The sequence below is a fragment of the Natator depressus genome, chromosome 8 (genome assembly GCF_965152275.1).
Source record: "Natator depressus isolate rNatDep1 chromosome 8, rNatDep2.hap1, whole genome shotgun sequence".
Classification (NCBI taxonomy): Eukaryota; Metazoa; Chordata; order Testudines; family Cheloniidae; genus Natator; species Natator depressus.
In genome coordinates, this window is record NC_134241.1 from 74,311,557 (window position 1) to 74,329,646 (window position 18,090).

At 41.3% G+C, this 18,090-nt stretch overlaps 1 protein-coding gene across 5 annotated transcripts in view; it reads left to right on the plus strand.

Moving 5' to 3' along the window:
- The window catches only part of TGFBR3 (transforming growth factor beta receptor 3), a 174,716-nt gene that overhangs the window by 147,850 nt on the left and 8,776 nt on the right, over positions 1 to 18,090 (plus strand). For 3 of the 5 annotated variants that reach the window (XM_074961344.1, XM_074961343.1, XM_074961345.1), the window contains 4 exons: positions 3,196 to 3,495; positions 4,897 to 5,017; positions 12,121 to 12,162; positions 14,488 to 14,595. In XM_074961344.1, the coding sequence (XP_074817445.1) occupies positions 3,196 to 3,495; positions 4,897 to 5,017; positions 12,121 to 12,162; positions 14,488 to 14,595 (571 nt within the window). The remainder of the gene's footprint in view (positions 1 to 3,195; positions 3,496 to 4,896; positions 5,018 to 12,120; positions 12,163 to 14,487; positions 14,596 to 18,090) is intronic. The other 2 variants (XM_074961347.1, XM_074961346.1) reach the window with 1 other exon arrangement.

Consider the following 18,090-nt stretch of genomic DNA (forward strand, 5'->3'; position numbering starts at 1 on the left):
TTTGTTCCTCCATCCTCCGCTGATAGAAAAAACATTGTATATTGTTTGTTGGGAAAAAGTCCGTCTCTTTCATCAATAAATTACTCATGCATAATCTCTAAGGACCTGGTACTTGTCTCTCCTGTGTAGATTCTGTTTCTAGAAGAATTGTTTTCTTTATTGTAATCACTTGTGCATTTTTCCTTTATCTCTGCTTTGGTTTTTCTTATCAATATGTTAATTCTGTAATCATGTCACATGCTGTCTCTGTCGATCTTGTTTATCTCTTTTCTTATGTGGTGACTTTTTGCTCATCCTTGCTCACCTACTTTTCTTCTAAAATCACTTGGTTACTGGATGAAATTCAGAATGTTATAATTCATAGTGCTTAAGGCAAGAAGGGGCCATTAGATCATCTAGTCTGGTCTCCTGTATATTACAGGCCATTAAACTTCACCCAGTTTCCCCTGTATTGGGCCTAACAACTTGAGTTTGGCTAAAGCATATCTTCCAAAAAAGGATCCAGTTTTGATCTGAAGACATCAAGAGATGGAGAATCCACTACCTCCTTTGAAAGTTTGTTCCACTGGTTAATCACCCTCACTGTAAAAACCAAAAAACCCGTGCCTCACTTTTAATTTGACATTGGCTGCCTTCAGCTTCCAGCCATTGGTTCTTTTTATGCCTTTCTCCACTAGATGAAAGACCTCTCTACTATCTGGTATTTTCTCCCTGTTGAGGTATTTTATAATCAATCACTTCTCGTTCTTTTTGATACACTAAACAGATTGAGCTCTGTCTCTCATGTTAAGGGATTTTCTCCAACCTTCCAATCATTTTTGTGGCTCTTCTCTGCACTCTCTCCAGTTTCTCAGTATCCTTTTAAAAATGTGAACACCAGAATTGGACGCAGCCCCTCAGCATCAGTCTCACCAGTGCCATCCAGATAGGTAAAATTACCTCCCTACTCCTATGCGTTACTCCCCCATTTATACATCCAAGGATTGCACCAGCCCTTCTTGCCACAGCATCATACTGGAGCTGTTGAGTTGTTTGTCTACTAGGATTCCCAAATCCCTTCCGAATCACTGCTTTCCAGGATACAGTCGTCTCCCTCCTCCCACCCCCTTTTTCCTAGATGTATAACTTTGCATTTGGATGTATTAAAATGCATTTTGTTTGAATGGGCCCAGCTTACCAAGGGATCCAGATCATTCCACATGAGTGTTCTGTCATCACCATAATTTACCACTCCGCCAAGCTTTTTGTCACCCACAGATTTGATATTTACTTTCACATCATTGATAAAGATGTTGAATAGTATCAAACCCAGAACCAATTCCTATGGATCCCCACTAGAAACATATGATGAGGATTCGCTCACTGACATCTACTTTTGAGATCTGTCATCCAGTTCTTAATGCATTTAATGTGTGCTTTATCGATATTGTATAGTGCTAATTTTAATCAGAATGTCATGTGGGACCAAGTTAAACACCTTACTAAAGTCTAAGTCTATTGCATCTATGCAGTTACCTTTATCAACCAAACATAATAACTTATCAAAAAATGAAATCACATTTTTTGACAAGATTGGTTTTCCATAAAAACCATGTTGACTGGCATTAATTATATTCCTGTCCTTTAATTCTTTATTGATGCAGTCCCGTATCAGCTTTTCCATTATTTTGCCCAGGATTGACCTCAGGCTTACTGACCTATAGTTACCCAGGTCATCCCACTTGCCCTTTTTGAATATTGGCATAGCACTAGCACTCCTCCAGTCGTCTAGTATTTTCCCCAGTGTTCCAAGATTTATTAAAAATTAACATCAGAGAGCCAGAAATCTCCTCGGCCAAATCTTTTTGGACTCTTGGGTGCAAGTTATCTCGGACTACAGATTTTAAAAGGTTTGGTCCTATAAGATGTTGTTTAACATCCTCTTTAGTTCTAATGGACTAGAAAATTGTTCATCATCCTCATCTGATACAAGTGCATCATCCTGCTTCTTTCCAAATACAGAAATATTTGTTACACACTTTTGTCTGTCTTCATCATTAAGTGTTACCATCTACATCTGGTAATGGGGCTATACCACTGCTGGCATTTCTTTAGTTCATAACATATATTTTAGAAACTCATTATTATGCTAAGCCCTGCCAGCCATGTACTTTCCCCTCATATCTTTTGCGTCCGTTATCAATTTTCTGCACTTCATAACTTCTAATTCATGTTGCTTGTATTGTTCTCCCCATCTGTTATATATGTATTGCTTTTTATTTCTAATTACTGCGCTCACTTCATTGCTGAATCTGTACCAAGCTCTGGGAACAGGCATGCTCAGTCCTTTCAGCAGGTATATACCACTGGGACCTGGGGGGAGGGATTAAGAATGGGCATGCTCCGTAAATTATACAGACATCTAGGAACTCAGGAGCAAGTGAGAACATCCATTGTTATGAGCAGAACAGTTATCACATCTAAGAGGTATTGTTACTGGCTTCATTTATCACCTTGAAGTGTACTTTTTAATTTAAGTATATCCATCAGATGAATGGGCCACTTCACACTCTGAGCCTCTTATCTGCTGCAGAAGGGTGTATTTTTCATTTCTCAACACCAAATTTCATTTGCTGCAGTGTTACGCATTCACCTAGCTTGTTTGGATCTCCCTGAGGAAGCATCTACCCAGGTTCTCCTAGGAAAGTTACTAAGGGAAATCAACCAAGAGTGTGAACACCCTCCACCCCACTCTCATGGATGTTCTCATTTATATTTAAGTGAAGATTTATGCAGATACAACAGGGGGGAACTTGTAATCAGCTCCCATAGCCTTCTACTATGGTTTGTAAACTTATTGGGAGAGTGGTGTTAGTGCCCTCCCCTTTCCCAAAAACTCAGTTCAGATCTAGCATTCGCTCTATTGAGTGGGCCTGTTTTTCACTGGATATTTCAGGTGAGTTGGCTGAAATACAGGGAGGGTTGACCTTCCAAAAAAAAAAAAATCACATGCCAAGACAATGGCTAAGTTGGATTTGAACCCACAAAACTTGTCGTCCATCCTTTAAGTATATACTAGACCGTACATCCTCAGAATTAAGGCTTGAAATATTTGGTTGGAACTGGCATCTGAAAACCACATAATCATCCAAAATGTGAATGCTGCTAACAAAAATGCCACTGCTAAGTTTTTAATAAATTGTTTTTCATATGCAGGTTTCTGTGACGAAAGCTGACAGAGCCCTGGGCTTTGCGATCCAAACATGTTTTGTTTCACCATATTCAAACCCTGATATGATATCTGATTACACCATCATAGAAAACATTTGTCCTAAAGATGAATCTGTTAAATTCTACAATGTCCAGAAGGTGAACTTTCCTATACCACATGCACAGATGGACAAAAAGAGGTTTAGCTTTGTGTTTAAACCTGTATTCAACATCTCATTGCTCTTTCTTCATTGTGAGCTGACTTTGTGTACAAATAAAGAAAAAGACACTCAAGGACTGCCGAAGGTCAGTAGTTTAACTTCCTTAAGCTTTCAGATTTAGATTAAAAAATGAGACTGTTTACAAGATAAACAAGTTCAGATCATAGTAGTTCCTGGGATTGATTTTTCTATTTGAAGATTCTATAGACATAGATTAGTGTAATTAACATTTTGTCAGTGGACCTGATAATTTTTATAAGTTCTTTTTATTCAGAGCTATGCTGAATCTTGATCACATGGTCTACATTTTCCACTTTAAAATGTCAGTAAGTGGTTACATGTGGTAAACAGAGATTGCTTTTCATTAAGGGAGTGGTCCAGATTTATCTGTTCTATTCAGATCACACAGCAATAGGATAAACAAAATTAACATTAATTTTCCAGAGCCTGCTGAGATAATATTGTAATTGTTTTTGAACATCCATATGTGACCTGTAAGGTTGGCCCATCTCAGGAGGACTTCGATGGGAAATAAGTAAACGTTAGCATTTGTTTTCCAGATTTCAGTGTGGTTACTTTTTTGTATTTATAGTAAATGCTCTGTATTGAATGAATCACTCCAATATATTTAAGTAGAATTAACATTTCCTGTTTGATTATTGTAGAGACTGCTGCCTAACTATTACTTTAAAAATAGTATATAACAAAAAATACATCTTTTTGTAAAAAAAATGAACTGTTAGGTAAACTTCTAAAATTTGAGTTATTTTTAGTAGTTCTTAAACATAAGAAAAGACTCATATGTTGTTGTGCTATATATGCACTAGTGAGCTACAGAACTGGCCCTTGGATTTTCAAAAGTGGACTCTTATTTTTGTGGTTGTAAATCTGTGTGTCCAAATCTTTGTATAGAAGCCTGGATTTGCATATACACACAGCATTTGTATATGAAAAATCAATTACTCAATAAGTACAAAAGTTAGCTGTGACAAGTGAAGGTAGTTTTGGAAACTGGGGTGAGAGCTCTTTGAAGATATTGACCCTCTGTGTAATTAACATCAGCCTTTGATATCCTAATATGCAACTATTACAGCAACAATTCAATAGTAAAACTTCCATAGAGTTTTAAGTAATTTAGCACTAAAGCAAGTTTACATCTTAAGATGCAGCTGAGAATAGGGTGACCAGACAGCCAGTGTGAAAAATCGGGCTGGGGGGGGGCAGGAATAGGGAGAGTAATAGGGTCCTATATAAGGCAAAGCCCCAAATATCGGGACATCTGGACATTCTAGCTGAGAATAAGTTTTCTTTGCCAGTATATTACATAGATTGTTTTTGGGGGAGGTTGATAACGTTCAGATCTCCTGTTTTTCTTTAGTAAACAATACTGAGCAAACACTGATAATGAGGCAGCTGTGCAGCTGCTCTGGCTGATATTGTGTTTTATTTTGAGTGAATCCCTGACCTCACATGTTTCCATCCACAGTGCATTCCTCCTGATGAAGCCTGCACCTCGCTCAATGTTGATATGATCTTGGCCATGATGCACAATAAGAAAACTTTCACCAAGCCCCTTGCTGTAATAACCCATGAAGAGAAGCCAAAAGGTACCAACATACATTTTGAACTTCTTAACATAACTATGTTGCATTAAAAAACATATAACCATTTGTATTCCAAAAAAAGATAGCTTTAGGCATATACAATTTTATATTTTAAAAGGTGTTCTTGTTATAAAATGTGTTCATTTAGAGACATTTGTGTGACACAGTCCACCATCTTATCTGAACGCCCGCAGCTACTTGCTTTTTTATGGAAATGTAATTTGGCTGGTGTTGAGAAAGGAATACTCTTCCTATGTTTTACAACAATATAGGTTTCATAAGTATTAATGTAGAAGAATTGCTTCTAGCAATTAATTCTGGTTTGGAAATTGAAAGCAATGCTTTACTGTCTGCTGTATAATTTCTTCTTTGTGGCTGAAAATATTTAAGCATGGTAATTACATTGAAATGCCAATGTATTGGAAATATTAAAGTTTGAGGGGTTTGTAAAGTAAAGAGGTAGCTAGAGGGAAACCAGTTCCACTAGAAGATTAGATCAGTAAGATGAAGAGATGAAACTGTAGTGTTTCATTCGTTTTCTTGTGTTGGGGTTTGTTTAACTTTTAGCATCTTTACAAAAAACTCCAAGAACAGAGTCATGAAAATGTGTCGATTCCTGGGTGATGTGCTGCTTCGAATGCACATGACTCTTTGTCAAATAGTCCATTTCTGCCGTCGTCCCAGCAGAGGCAGTTAGAGCAGACAGCATTATGGCTCCACCTGCCAAGAAGTCTGGAGGCAAAGGGGCTGACAAGGTCTGTATAGAAATGACAGCCCATCCACATTTCTTCGGTTTTCTTTTGTCTCCTTCTTCTTGTAAACATGAAGCATTTGACTTAGTTCTCTTGCTCTAAGAAAGGAAAAGAAAAGTCTAAACACTAAAGAGAGGAGGTTCAGGAAGAAAAGGAGAAGAACCTGGGTAGCAGATAGAAAACTCTGTTTCTGTACTAGATGCTCTGAGCGAGGGTGACTGAAAAGGTCTAATCCAAAAACAGTCCAGAGTCAGCAAAACCCTCACTTAAATCCATCCTTCAGATTTCTGAACTAATTCACTTGTAATCAACAGTCTTTTGTCCCTGAAGCTCCTTCAGCCTCCAACAGCCTGTCTGATACTCTCTCCCCACTGCAGCTTGCTCCTGGGAGATGAGGACTCTGCTCCCTCCTCACATCCCTGCCAGCACCCACAACTCTGTAGCTATAGGCCAACTTTTCTGCTGCTTTGGAGCTATGAGCAGCTCAGGCATTGCATCTTTGATACTCCCATCCATCTCCCCCCTGTTGTTGGGTTACAACTCATGCCTTTGCCACTCACGCTTCTCTGGTGTTTCCACTTTGATTCCATGGTGCAGCTTTTCCTCCATGGCTCATTCAAGCAGCTGGGCCTAGCGTACTTCCTAGCAACCAAGATCATTTCCTTCGTATGAGGATCCACCTGCCCAAACTGGCTTCTTTCAGGCTCACTTAAAGCTAACAATCAGAGCCATCCTCCACTCTGTGCCCTACCCATAATCCTGCCTTTACGGACATCTCAGATTCCTCAATCTCTGGTGCAGGAAATGCTCCCGCACTGCAGGGCAATAGCCAGGAAGATGACCCAGGTCCAGCACTCACCTATTCCAGAACCCTGACACCATTCTAGACCCCCTTTCCTGACATCCTGCTCAACTGCTTGTGATTCTGAACCTTTGTACTCTGGCAATCTTTGGTGTGGACAGCCCCAAAGCTCTGTCCAGGAATAAGAGTTTTAAATGGAACCCTTTTCAGAGGTTCAAGTTGCCTTTTCTCTCAACCCTTCTAGCCTCAACATCATCCCTGCCCTACAGAGGCTCCCTGTCCTCTGACAAGCCTCAACGGGTATTTCCCATGTTCTTAGTGGCCACTAACACCCTCTTCCCCACCTCAACATTCACTCTGCCCCACCCCCATACTCTGAAATGTGATGAATAAGGCTAAACTTCATCTTGCATAGAACTTATGAGGCTGCCCCTTTGGTACTCAGGATTGTCACCTATTTGGCTTTTTTGTTTTCCATGCTCTTCAGATAGACTTGGAGAAAATCTGTTTTCTGGTAGCTTCCCTCCAGGTACTTGGATACTTCAATAGATTATGCCCACAACTTTCTTTTGTTACATTGCCTTTGACAGTGGCCCAAAATACATTTGGCTTGAAGGCTGGAACAGTTACATGCCAAATTTAAGGGTTTACACATGAAAGTTAATCCAGAATAAGGTAAAGTGTGAATTTAAAGTGGATTAACTATGAATTTAAAGTAGATTAACTCCATATGTTGACACTTATGTTCCAGAATAGGAATGTTTGAATTATCTTATTCTGGAATAAGAGCATCCACGCACAGAGCTAATCGTGAATAACTCCCCATGTAGACAAGCCCTAAAATACCTGGACTTTTTTACATGCAAAAAAAATCTCACTTTTAAGGAAGAATCCCCAGAAGCTCACTAACACAAACTTTCCAAATTATGTAGGAACCATTTTTTACCGAGCACGCTTGACACTTCTCACCCTTTTAAGCTGGTTTCCTAGAAGCAGCTTCCCTTTCTCAGTGCATAGCTCCTCCTCTGCTTTCTCTTTCAAAGAGAAATAGGATATTGTGTGTGTGGCTGGTCATGACGACAAACAGGAAACTTGTTTCCATTTTTCTCACCTTCCTTCTCCTATGAGTAGCCATGTCCCCACCATCCTCTTTCACACTCTCCAGCAGGAGAACATCTTAAATTTGTGGGGCTGTATTCTACAGTGACAGCTGGGGAAAAGACACTGATTGCAACTGCAAGAGAATTCTCCTTCTGCCCCAATCATTCAAGATTTTTCTGGCATGATGTGTGCGCCTTTTATTTACTTCTCCCCCTTCCTCCTTGCTAGCCATGCTGATGGCAGGCTTTCGGAGTGTGCACGTCCCTCTCAGCTTGGGGTGCACCTCCCTCTTCTGCTTGTGAAGCAGAAGCTTAGTATTACCCTCCTGGAGCTCTAGGCAATCCCCTAGTTCTCCAAGCCTATGAGTGTGTGATTCAGGACCAGCAAATGGTAACTATGTACAACCAAGTAATGATAGCCTATGTAAACATCAGGGCAGTATCAGTAGCTTCTGTTGCAGCGACTTCTGAAGGACACAATCCTGTCTCCACTCATTTCAAGCACTGTATCTTGTAGGGAAAGATCTACTGCAGACTGACTCGGCAATCGCCAGCTAATTCCCAGAAAGCCAAGTATTCCTGAGTTTCTACCAGCACCTCATGTGTCCCTGTTAGACCCCATAGACCATTTCAGTTTGAGTCAGTGACTTGTTCCCTGTTACGGCTCGCGGGTTTACATCCCCAGAGCTTTATACTCAGATGCCTTCACCTGGCAATGGGTGAGGAAATTGGGGAGCCTGCCCTTTTCCTCCAGCTCTCCCTGATTAAAGAGTTATGAAGAAAGCCAGGAGAGACAGGGCATGAGTAATTTTTCCTTCTGCTGACTTCCAGGTGGTCTCATTAACTCTCAGCACCACAGTCAATGAAACTGGTGATGGACCAACTCCTGATGGAGATAAGTCTCTTCTCTTTCTCAGGCATCCATTGCCTTAGCCTAACCAGAGTATATCCACACTGCCCAACTGCAGAGAGCCTGAACTTTTAGATATAAAGAACTTTTCTGGAGGTCATAAGCTTTCTTCTGGTGGATGGATGAAGGAGCTAAGCTTCTTGATAACCTACCTTCATAACTTGAGCTTTTTCAGGACAAAGGCAGCTTTTCATCTTTTGGTATTTTTCCCAAAAGTGAAAATTAAACTTCATATTGATTAACCCATTGTTTTATCTACACTGTGTCATAATTCGGTTTTCCCCTGAAAAAAACCTAAGCTTTATGCCATGGGTAGGAAACAGACTGTGTAGTATTATCAGACTTGTATTGATGGTTTTAGAAAAATGAAATAGTTAATTGTCTGGACTCTAAGAGGAAGGTGGCCATCAAGATTGCTAAAATCAGATGCATTCTTTTGGCATGTGACTAGGCCACTGACCCACTCCAGACCCTAAGTGGGATTCAGTACAGAACTATTCTCTGTGTAGAAATTCAGCTGTAAATGTTGCCTCCAGATCCTACACGTTTGTGATGGATCCCGTGAAGCCCCATGGTGTGTGCATTTGACATTTTAATATCTTATTTCAGTGTTTGTACATTTATGAGAACATTTGTTTACATTTATAGCGTAGCAAATACAAGTTAGTACAGAGGGCTCAGTTCTGCCCTCTAGCATAAGCTACAACTCCAGAACAAGTCAATGGGAGCTGTACCCACATATCTAAAGGCAAACTGGATCCAGCAGGGCAGATCCTCAGCTGGTGTAAACTGTCATTGTTCCACTGAAGTCAATGGAATTCTGATAACTCACACCAGCTGAGGCTCTGCCCCTGTGTATGTATAGAAAGATGGGAAAACCAGAACTGTTATGACAGCTTCCTCTTTTGTGAATGTATTTCTTGCTGGGGCCCTTCTGACAACAGCAGGGATGCACATTAGAACATTAATAAGACATTTGCATTGTCCATTCTCTTTTAGCTCTAGCATGATAGTTTAGAGGGTTTCATAAAAAGAAAAGGAGTACTTGTGGCACCTTAGAGACTAACAAATTTATTAGAGCATAAGCTTTCGTGAGCTACAGCTCACTTCACTTGCGGATCAAAATCTTCCATTTGCATGCAACGTCTGTTTGAAATTTTGGAATGCTTTCCAGAGAGAGTCAAAGGATGGGGGATCAGAAATCCTTTAACCTCAGTTCTGCCGTGCGTGCTTTTTAGTGTTTAAACAGCATATGGTACCATGGAGCATTGCTGGGGGACATAAGCAACAACTGTTTTTGTTTAACTCTGCAAGGCAGCCCATGTTTTTACACGATTCTTCTTCATGCAAATTAAATTCACTAAGAATTAAAGGCAAGTATTTGATTGGCAAATGCAGTACAACTAAAACTCTGCTTTTGGGCCTGATTCTGTACCCTTTCCTCATGCAAAATGCCCACTCATCTCAGTGATTATCCATTCCTGACAGAACACATCAAACTGTGTAACTGATGTTTATCCTTCAGCAAACAGGTTTACACCCAGAGCTCTATTCTCCCTTTGGGTGTGTGGGGCTGTGTGTGCAACTCCCAAGGATAACTTCAGCTGGAGTTTTGTCTGTATAAAGAGTATGAGGTCTTAGTGTGTAAAAGTAAAACCAGATTTACTAAGAGACAGTTGCTTGATAAGATCACCCACAATGTAACAATAGTTTGGCTAAAGGCTTGGTGGAACTCAGCCCAGCACACTGCAGATTTTGAGCATAATGCACAACTATTAGCACCTTAACATCGCTGTTATGCAGTTGTTCCACAACGAATCTCATGGCCCTTTTCTATAACTGCTGTGGTTGACTGGCACAGTGAATCTGTAAGATTGAGAACAAATTATATTGCACTACTAAAATATGAGTATTTTCATCTTAAAGATGTCAGTTACCATTTGCTTTGATGTGGAACAGGCCAGCTTTCATGGGTATTGTTACAAACCATGTTATTGGAACTATTCTGTTACATCTGCTCTATAAGCCAAATGAAGAGCTTGTATGTTTGACATTCGGGGAGCCAGCACAAATTGTTCAATGCAAAGGTGTCTGTTTTCTTCTCCATACGTCATGCACATGACTGCCATTGACTGTAATAGAAACCCTGCCTCTATAGCTAGAGAAAAACACCCCCCTCCAGTTTGCATTTTGCTTTATAGGTTTTTACGAGCTTGGTTCTTCACCTTATTGTATCAGATTCCCATGAAACCTCCTAAAAAAGGCCAAACAAGTTTAAAAAAAAAACAAAACCAACAAATAAATTATTCATATCCTGGCATCTCTAAGTCACATCTGTTCTTTGGCACAATTTAAGTGAAAGGTGTAGAGAGAAACTTATTTAAAGTCTATGAAATTGATATTCTTCTATTGAAAAGTTATGTCCCTTTCACTGTTTGTTCAATTTATGCAAGATGTGGAAAATACTGATTTTTTTTTTTTTTCAGTGAAGGGAGCAAGATCAAGTGAGCAACTGACCAACACTTTTCCTAAACCAAGATATAGAAAACCATGTGCATTAGTTCAAGCCTGCTTCTGTTGTTTTAAAACTATACACTTTCCCTGGGCCTCATGCACTCTCACCCTTCTTGTGTTGCACAAAGCTGCAGCAAGCAACACACATTAATGCCAAGGAACTGGATAACTAATTCAGTGAATTGGCAAAGTTGTTGTTTGGCAACCTTCCTATTCTGTGGCGAGGCCAATGACAGAGTTAGCATGGAAAATTAATTCCTGTCACCATTGGAGACGTTCGGATTAGTTGAAGTTTGGGATATGCTAGCTGGATATATGGACAAATATAGTGCTGCTACTCATGTTGTACTATTTCACACTCTAGTGTTTCAATCCAGTGCCTTTCATAAACCTTCATTTATACTTCTGCTTTGACTTCCATTTGATAACTTGTTAGTATATTCACAAACAAAAAACCGTACATTTTGAGAAAGCTAAGGTTGAGATATTAAAAACAATAACATATTCCAAAATGCATGAATTAAAAGAGCACTTAAATCAGGAATGTAAGCATGTAAGCTGGTCAGAACAGGGTCCATCATATCTAGAAGCAACATTTCCCAGGAGTGGAAAAGGGGGGCTGGGTCTTGAAATGATTTCATGTGCTAGTCTCTCATGACTGGAGACAGGAAACAACTTTAGCAATCTGTGCTGAAGGAGAGCCCGGCATAGGAATAAGAGGGAGTTATTGCAGGTGAGAATTGATGACTACTGGGTGGGGAGGTTTGCACAACGTCTGCCAGCACTCCGTAACATGCTGCTTGCATGGTGCTATGGATATATTCCTCTGAAGACTAAACAAGATACAAATGGATTTTTTACATACTGATCCAGGTTAATAAATTCGGACAGGATTTCCTGAAATGTTACCAATACATTATGCAGCATTTAAAGACTTTCCTCCCAGTGAGATGCTGAAGATTGCTTATATAGTGTGTAGTATTTCTATGGCACATCATGCAATTAATGTGTTTGTGTTTTTTAAACAGGTCCACCTATTCACAAGCCAAAAGGCAATGGGTTGCAGCCACGTAAGTTATACATATCTGTCTACTTTGTTGATCTAACACGCGTTCTCAAACTTCATTGTACTGTACCCCCTTCTGACAACAAAAATTACTATACGACCCCAGGAAGGGGGACTTAAGGCCTAAGCCCACCCAAGCCCCGCCACCCTGGGCGGAGGACAAAGCCAAAGGCTGAATCCCAAGAGCTTCAGCTCCAGGCAGGGGGTCTATAACCTGAAGCCCTCAGGCTTTGGTCCTGGGCAGTGGAGCTTGGGCTCCAGCTTCGGCCTCAGCCCCAGGCTCTAGCAAGGCTAATGCCAGCCCCGGCAACCCCATTAAAACAGGGTCGCGACCCACTTTGGAGTCCTGATCCACAGTTTGAGAACCGCTGATCTAACAACTTCCAGACAAAAGGTTAAGTCAAAGATAGTTTATTGTAAAGCTTTTTAAACTTAAAACAGAATTAAGTCTTTGGTTTTAGTGCCCCTGGGGACAGCATCCCAGATCCTCAAACATAGTTAGGCACATGAGTCCCAGGATCTAGGCCATTCCCACGAACTTTGAGAGAGGAATTCATGAGGGGAGAGCAGTAATTTGTAAGTGATTGCAGTACTCCAACATCAAGACCACCACAGATGTGATAAAATGTGGCTCTGTGACTTTCACTCTGAGTTCAACATCAGCATCAACGGAGTTGGGGAAGCCAAAAATCTCAACCATGTTAAAGGGCCCAATCAGCTTTGAGGAGAGTGGGTAGCACTAGAAAAGCATCGTGATGGGAGGGAAGGAAAAATGGTAGCTGAAGGGTGAGAATTTAGGAAGTGGGGAGGGAAAGAAGTGAGGGAAAAGAGCTGGTCTCTTTGGGTCTTGGAGCTAGATTCACACAAGGTGGCACAGAGAATAACATTTACCTCCCTCCACCAGCTGAGCTACCTGTGTCCTGCAATGAGTGGGACTTAATTGTCTGTGAACTGCATCTTAAGGCAAGAAGATGATGCAGTTGTAAAAGAGGTATCTCTGGTTAACAAACACAATTATAGTTTGGATTTAAAATAATCAAACATGACCAAGTGACTCAGAAATGGCTCCAAGTCAAAAACAGGAGAAAACTCCAGTTAGCCACTACCTGGGCTGTTCTTTCTGTCCCAAATCTGGCTGCACATACTCAGAAAGGGGTTCTGAAGAACTCCCTTAGCAGATGCAGAAGTCTGAAAGGTACAGTACCCATGCAAGTGCGCCTGTCAATAACAGAGGGAAAGCAGGTAGCAGTGCTGCTGCCTGCCTTTCCAAGGAATTTCTGCTGGATGCAGGAAATGAGGTAGAAAGCAGGTGAATTGGAGGAGATCTGCTAAGCATGCCCTGGCCAGCCTCCTTCGTGTCCCCTGCACCCACCAACGCAGACCCTGGGATGAATTGGAGTCTGTGTGTTCAGTTCTTTTCCATTATTTACTCAATTACTAAAAAGTTATTCACTAGCTTACAACATTTCATATGTTTATGGGAGACACTAGAAAAACTACATCTGAAATTAGTCATGTAAGAAAAATTACAAAAAATAATTGATTCAGTATGAGAAACACATTAAGGTGTTTTTGATCAAAGAGAAGAAATATGCAAGACAATGGCTGGAAGTTGCTGTAATTGTGTCAGTAACATTTGGAGCCATACATTCAGGAACCAGATGCAGTACTGTACAAACTATACTGCATAAAGATCCCATCCCCTAGAAACTGAGTTTTTTGTTCTATTTTTGTGATCTGGAATTAATTTTTTGTTAAGAACATTGCCAAATATGAAAAACAATTGCTCCTATTTATGTTTTTGCTGACTTTTGAGCTGGCACCACTTCTCACTTAACAGCATTTCCGATCTCCACCTAGATATAGGGCTGAAGTTACAGAGGATATAGAGTAAAGTTGGCTTGAATGGTAGGATGTGAATAAAAAGTAATCTTTTAGTAAGACTGCACAGCTTTTTAAATATATATTTAAGGGAAACTTGGTATTTAACTGAAAACAAAGAATAATTAACGAGAAACTGACAACACTTTGAATTCATTCTGGTTTTGCTAGATTTGGGATGTATTGAGCTGGGTTTTTGCTTTATGACAGAACAGTTTGTTAAACTAAAGACATGCTTCATGCTCACCTCTGCCAGCATACGCATTGCTTGTCCTGCTTAGACACAAATCACAGTAATCTGCTAAGTATCATGGGGCTTTCTTTTCTTGCGTTTAAAATGCTGGTTAATTAAATATGAAAATGTCAAAGCTCTTTGTGAAAACGGGAGGAGGAATTTTTAAAAATACTATTCAGCATTCAAAATGAAAAAAATGGTTTTTATTTGTAGCAGTTTTCTATGGTCTGGACACTCTGACCGTTGTGGGCATCGCCTTTGCAGCATTTGTGATTGGAGCACTGCTGACAGGAGCACTGTGGTTTATCTATTCTCACACAGGTTAGTACAGTTGTTTTCACCGGCTTCCATTTGGCATAACACATTACAATGGAGGCAGTGAGATCGAATGCTTATGAATCAGGAGACTAGGTGGTCTTTGCTGCTTTCCACGTTCTCCCTAAGGTGCTTTCCAGCAACTCCCCACAGCAGACTGAAGGTGTTAACCAGGTAGCTGTATCTGCCTCTCTCGGTAATGGGGGATATTATGTCTTTTGATATTTGGTTTAGAAATTTAGAGATTTTTGACTAACTGTGAAAACTTACCCTGGGGTCTGAAAGTCCAACTGAGATTTTATAGCTCATGTGCCATCACCAATAAAGATTCTGTAACTGGAATTTAGTTAATTCTATTGATGTGTGAGCCAGAAGAGAATCCATTAAATCTTTTTAGCTAGTAAAGTAAGCAGATATGACTTTGACTACACACCAGGAGCAGATCAAATGACTAAAAAGACACCATATTTACATAGGCCTTTTCTGACTCCAGCTGCAATTTAAAATGTTTTGTAGGCTTTGTTTATTCAAAACCTTACATTGGTTTAATTAAAATTCTCAGTTTTTAAAAAGTTAAGCTAAATTTATAGCCACTGATAGCTGATTTGAGTGTGAGCCAAGCAAGAGTTTCCATGGGTTTAAGTAAATTGATATGAAAACCAATTTTAGTTGAACCAGTGCAAATTGTATGAAAACCAATCTTTGAGGAACTCCTATCCAGTAGTTTCTTCTGTGGCAAACTAGATAAATCTGTACTTAATCATGGGCTAGGTGAGAGGTAGGCAAACTACGGCCCGCAGGCCACGTCCGACCCGCAGGACCGTCCTGCCCAGCCCTTGAGCTCCCGGCCAGGGAGGCTAGCCCCCAGCCTCTCCCCTGCTGTCCCACTTCCCCCGCAGCCTCAGCTCACTGCACCGCCAGCGCTCTGGCCCACCGCTTCTGCCGGGCAGCATGGCAATGTGGCTGGCCCCGGCCAGGTGGTGGGACTGTGAGCCTCTGCTGCTCTGAGCAGCATGGTAAGGGAGCAGAGGGCGGTTGGATGGAGTGGAGAGCGATTAGGAGACAGAGCAGGGGGGGTTGGATAGGTGTGGGAGTCCCGGGGGGCCTTTCAGGGGGCAGGGGTGTGGATAGGGGTCGGGGCAGTTAGAAGACAGGGAGCGGGGTGGGGGGTTGGGTGGGGCGGGGGGGCCTCAGGAGAGGGTGGTCGGGCGACAAGGAACGGGGGGGTTGGATGGGGCAGGGATTCTGAGTGGGGCAGTCAGAGGGTGGGAAGTGGGAGGGGGCGGATGGGGGCGGGGGCTAGGCTGTTTGGGGAGGCACAGCCTTCCCCACCTGGCCCTTGATACAGTTTTGCAACCCTGATGTGGCCCTCAGGCCAAAAAGTTTTCCCACCCCTGGGCTAGGTTGTGTGTCTCCTAAGACATGCCACACAGGAGGAGGAGAAGGGGAGGCACAGGTGGCTTTACATCATCTTTTGCTCCACTTGGATTCTGAGCTGCCAAAGTAACTAGAACCACTCTGCTATGATTAGACCAGCACCATGGACTACTCTAACATGCAGCAGTCTTTCCTGGACTCCCTATGGGCTGCTCTCCATCCCAGAATCCCCAAAGTAGTCTCTGCTCTGGGCCACTTCCACTCCTGGCCACCAGGGCCGCCCAGAGGATTCAGGGGCCTGGGGTTTTCAGCGGCGGGGGTCCTTCCACTCCGGGCCAAAGACGAAGTGCTGCCGAAAACTCTCGTGGGGGCCCGGGGCCTGGGGAAAATTGCCCCACTGTTAAGCCTTCATCCTTTATCAATAGATATTGAATCTCTGTTCAGTTACAGAGATATCTAGAGGGACATGTGTTGTATGTCAGAAGTTGTGTGTTAAACTTTACAGTATTAATTAATAGCAGCATTATACAAGAGACAAGAGAGAGTAATTAAAATTGACAAAATCCCGTTGTCAAAAACAATGGGAAGTTGACATAATAAATCCTTCAAGAAAATGGAACTTGGACCAACCCTATTAAAATAATTAGTGACTAACTACATCAGTCATAGTTACCATGTAAAACAGCAAGGGGAGCAGCTGTTCTGACGTTCCTTATTGCCTGAGAGACAAAAATAAGGGGAAAGAATAAAAGGGAAGAAAGGAAGCAGGCTCTCTAATTCCTTGGATTAGAGAATTTTAGAAATTAGATATAGGGGGCAGATTTTTAAAGCGCCTCAAAATGGACTGCTGTTCCTGTGCACATATTTTGTCCCCCCCACACTTGCATCTACAAATTGGGATTTGTAGTAGAGATTTGCTACCAGGGACTTCCGCTGGTCACCATAACCCCTCAGTGGAGAATTGCGGTGTACAAGATAATTCACCCCGGCTGAAAGGCTTTGGGGTCTGTTGAAGACATTTTTCGATAAAGCATAAATAAATATGTAGCTAACCTGCATATCTTAGATAGGGTCTTGTGTATACTACAGCCATATAATTCACCCCTTGTAATTGGGATTCCAGAACATAATCCAATTTTCATTTTATATAACATTATCTTTCAAAAGTGATGCCATGGTTTCATCCTAGGTTTGCAGGCAGCGTGAAACAATCTCTTAGGCCTGGTCTACACTAGAAACTTTTACTGGCATAGTAGCGATGCGTGGTGGGGATGAAGGGTGTTTAAATTACTGTTGATACTGGCAAAAGCCAGACTGTAGATGCGGTTATACCAACAAAAGAAGTATCTTTGCCAGTTTACCTTATTTTGTTTGGGGAATTGGTATAAATTACATTAGCAAAAGAATTACTTTGCTGGTATTAGCTGTGTCGACATTAGGAAGGTTTGCTAGTATATACCAGCAAACCCTTTCTAATATGGACCAGGCCCTAAATGAATGAACTCCCCCATTCATCTTAATGGGTTGTTAATGCTGAAACCAAAAGGTAACTGAAAATGTAGAGGAGACAGCATAAAATAAATGCAATTGAATATCAAAACGAACAACTCAGCAGCTAAGTTATTGATTGTATTACTCACTTCGATTATTTCATTCAAATACATTTTAAAAAAATCAGAAACTGCTGCAAAGTTTCCACCAGAATGTTAACAAAAAATCTAGGAGCTTTACTGCAAAATTTGGGTCTAGTTTGCCATTGAGCACACAGGGCTTTGAGCTCAGAGAGTACTTAAGGAGGGAGAGGCATCGAAGTGAGTAGAGGAATTGAGAGGTGCTCTATCCTCCTCCTCAGCCAAAAGTTCCCTATTTTAGACTATTTTTTCCAAATGGTTAAAGAACTTGAAAGGTAGCTACCAACTTTTTCACAATAATAGAATATCTGTCTGGAGAGGATCCTAGAACAAAGGAAGGCAGAGGAGCTTGGCTAGTATTGAAGACTCTTTACCTGAGCCTCTTTAGAAGAAGTAAAAGTCTTGCTCCAGCCCTGTTTGTGTGCAGTAACCCTTCAGGAGTGATTGTGAAATTATCTATGACTGGAGACCTCTGCTTTAAGTGAATAAACTA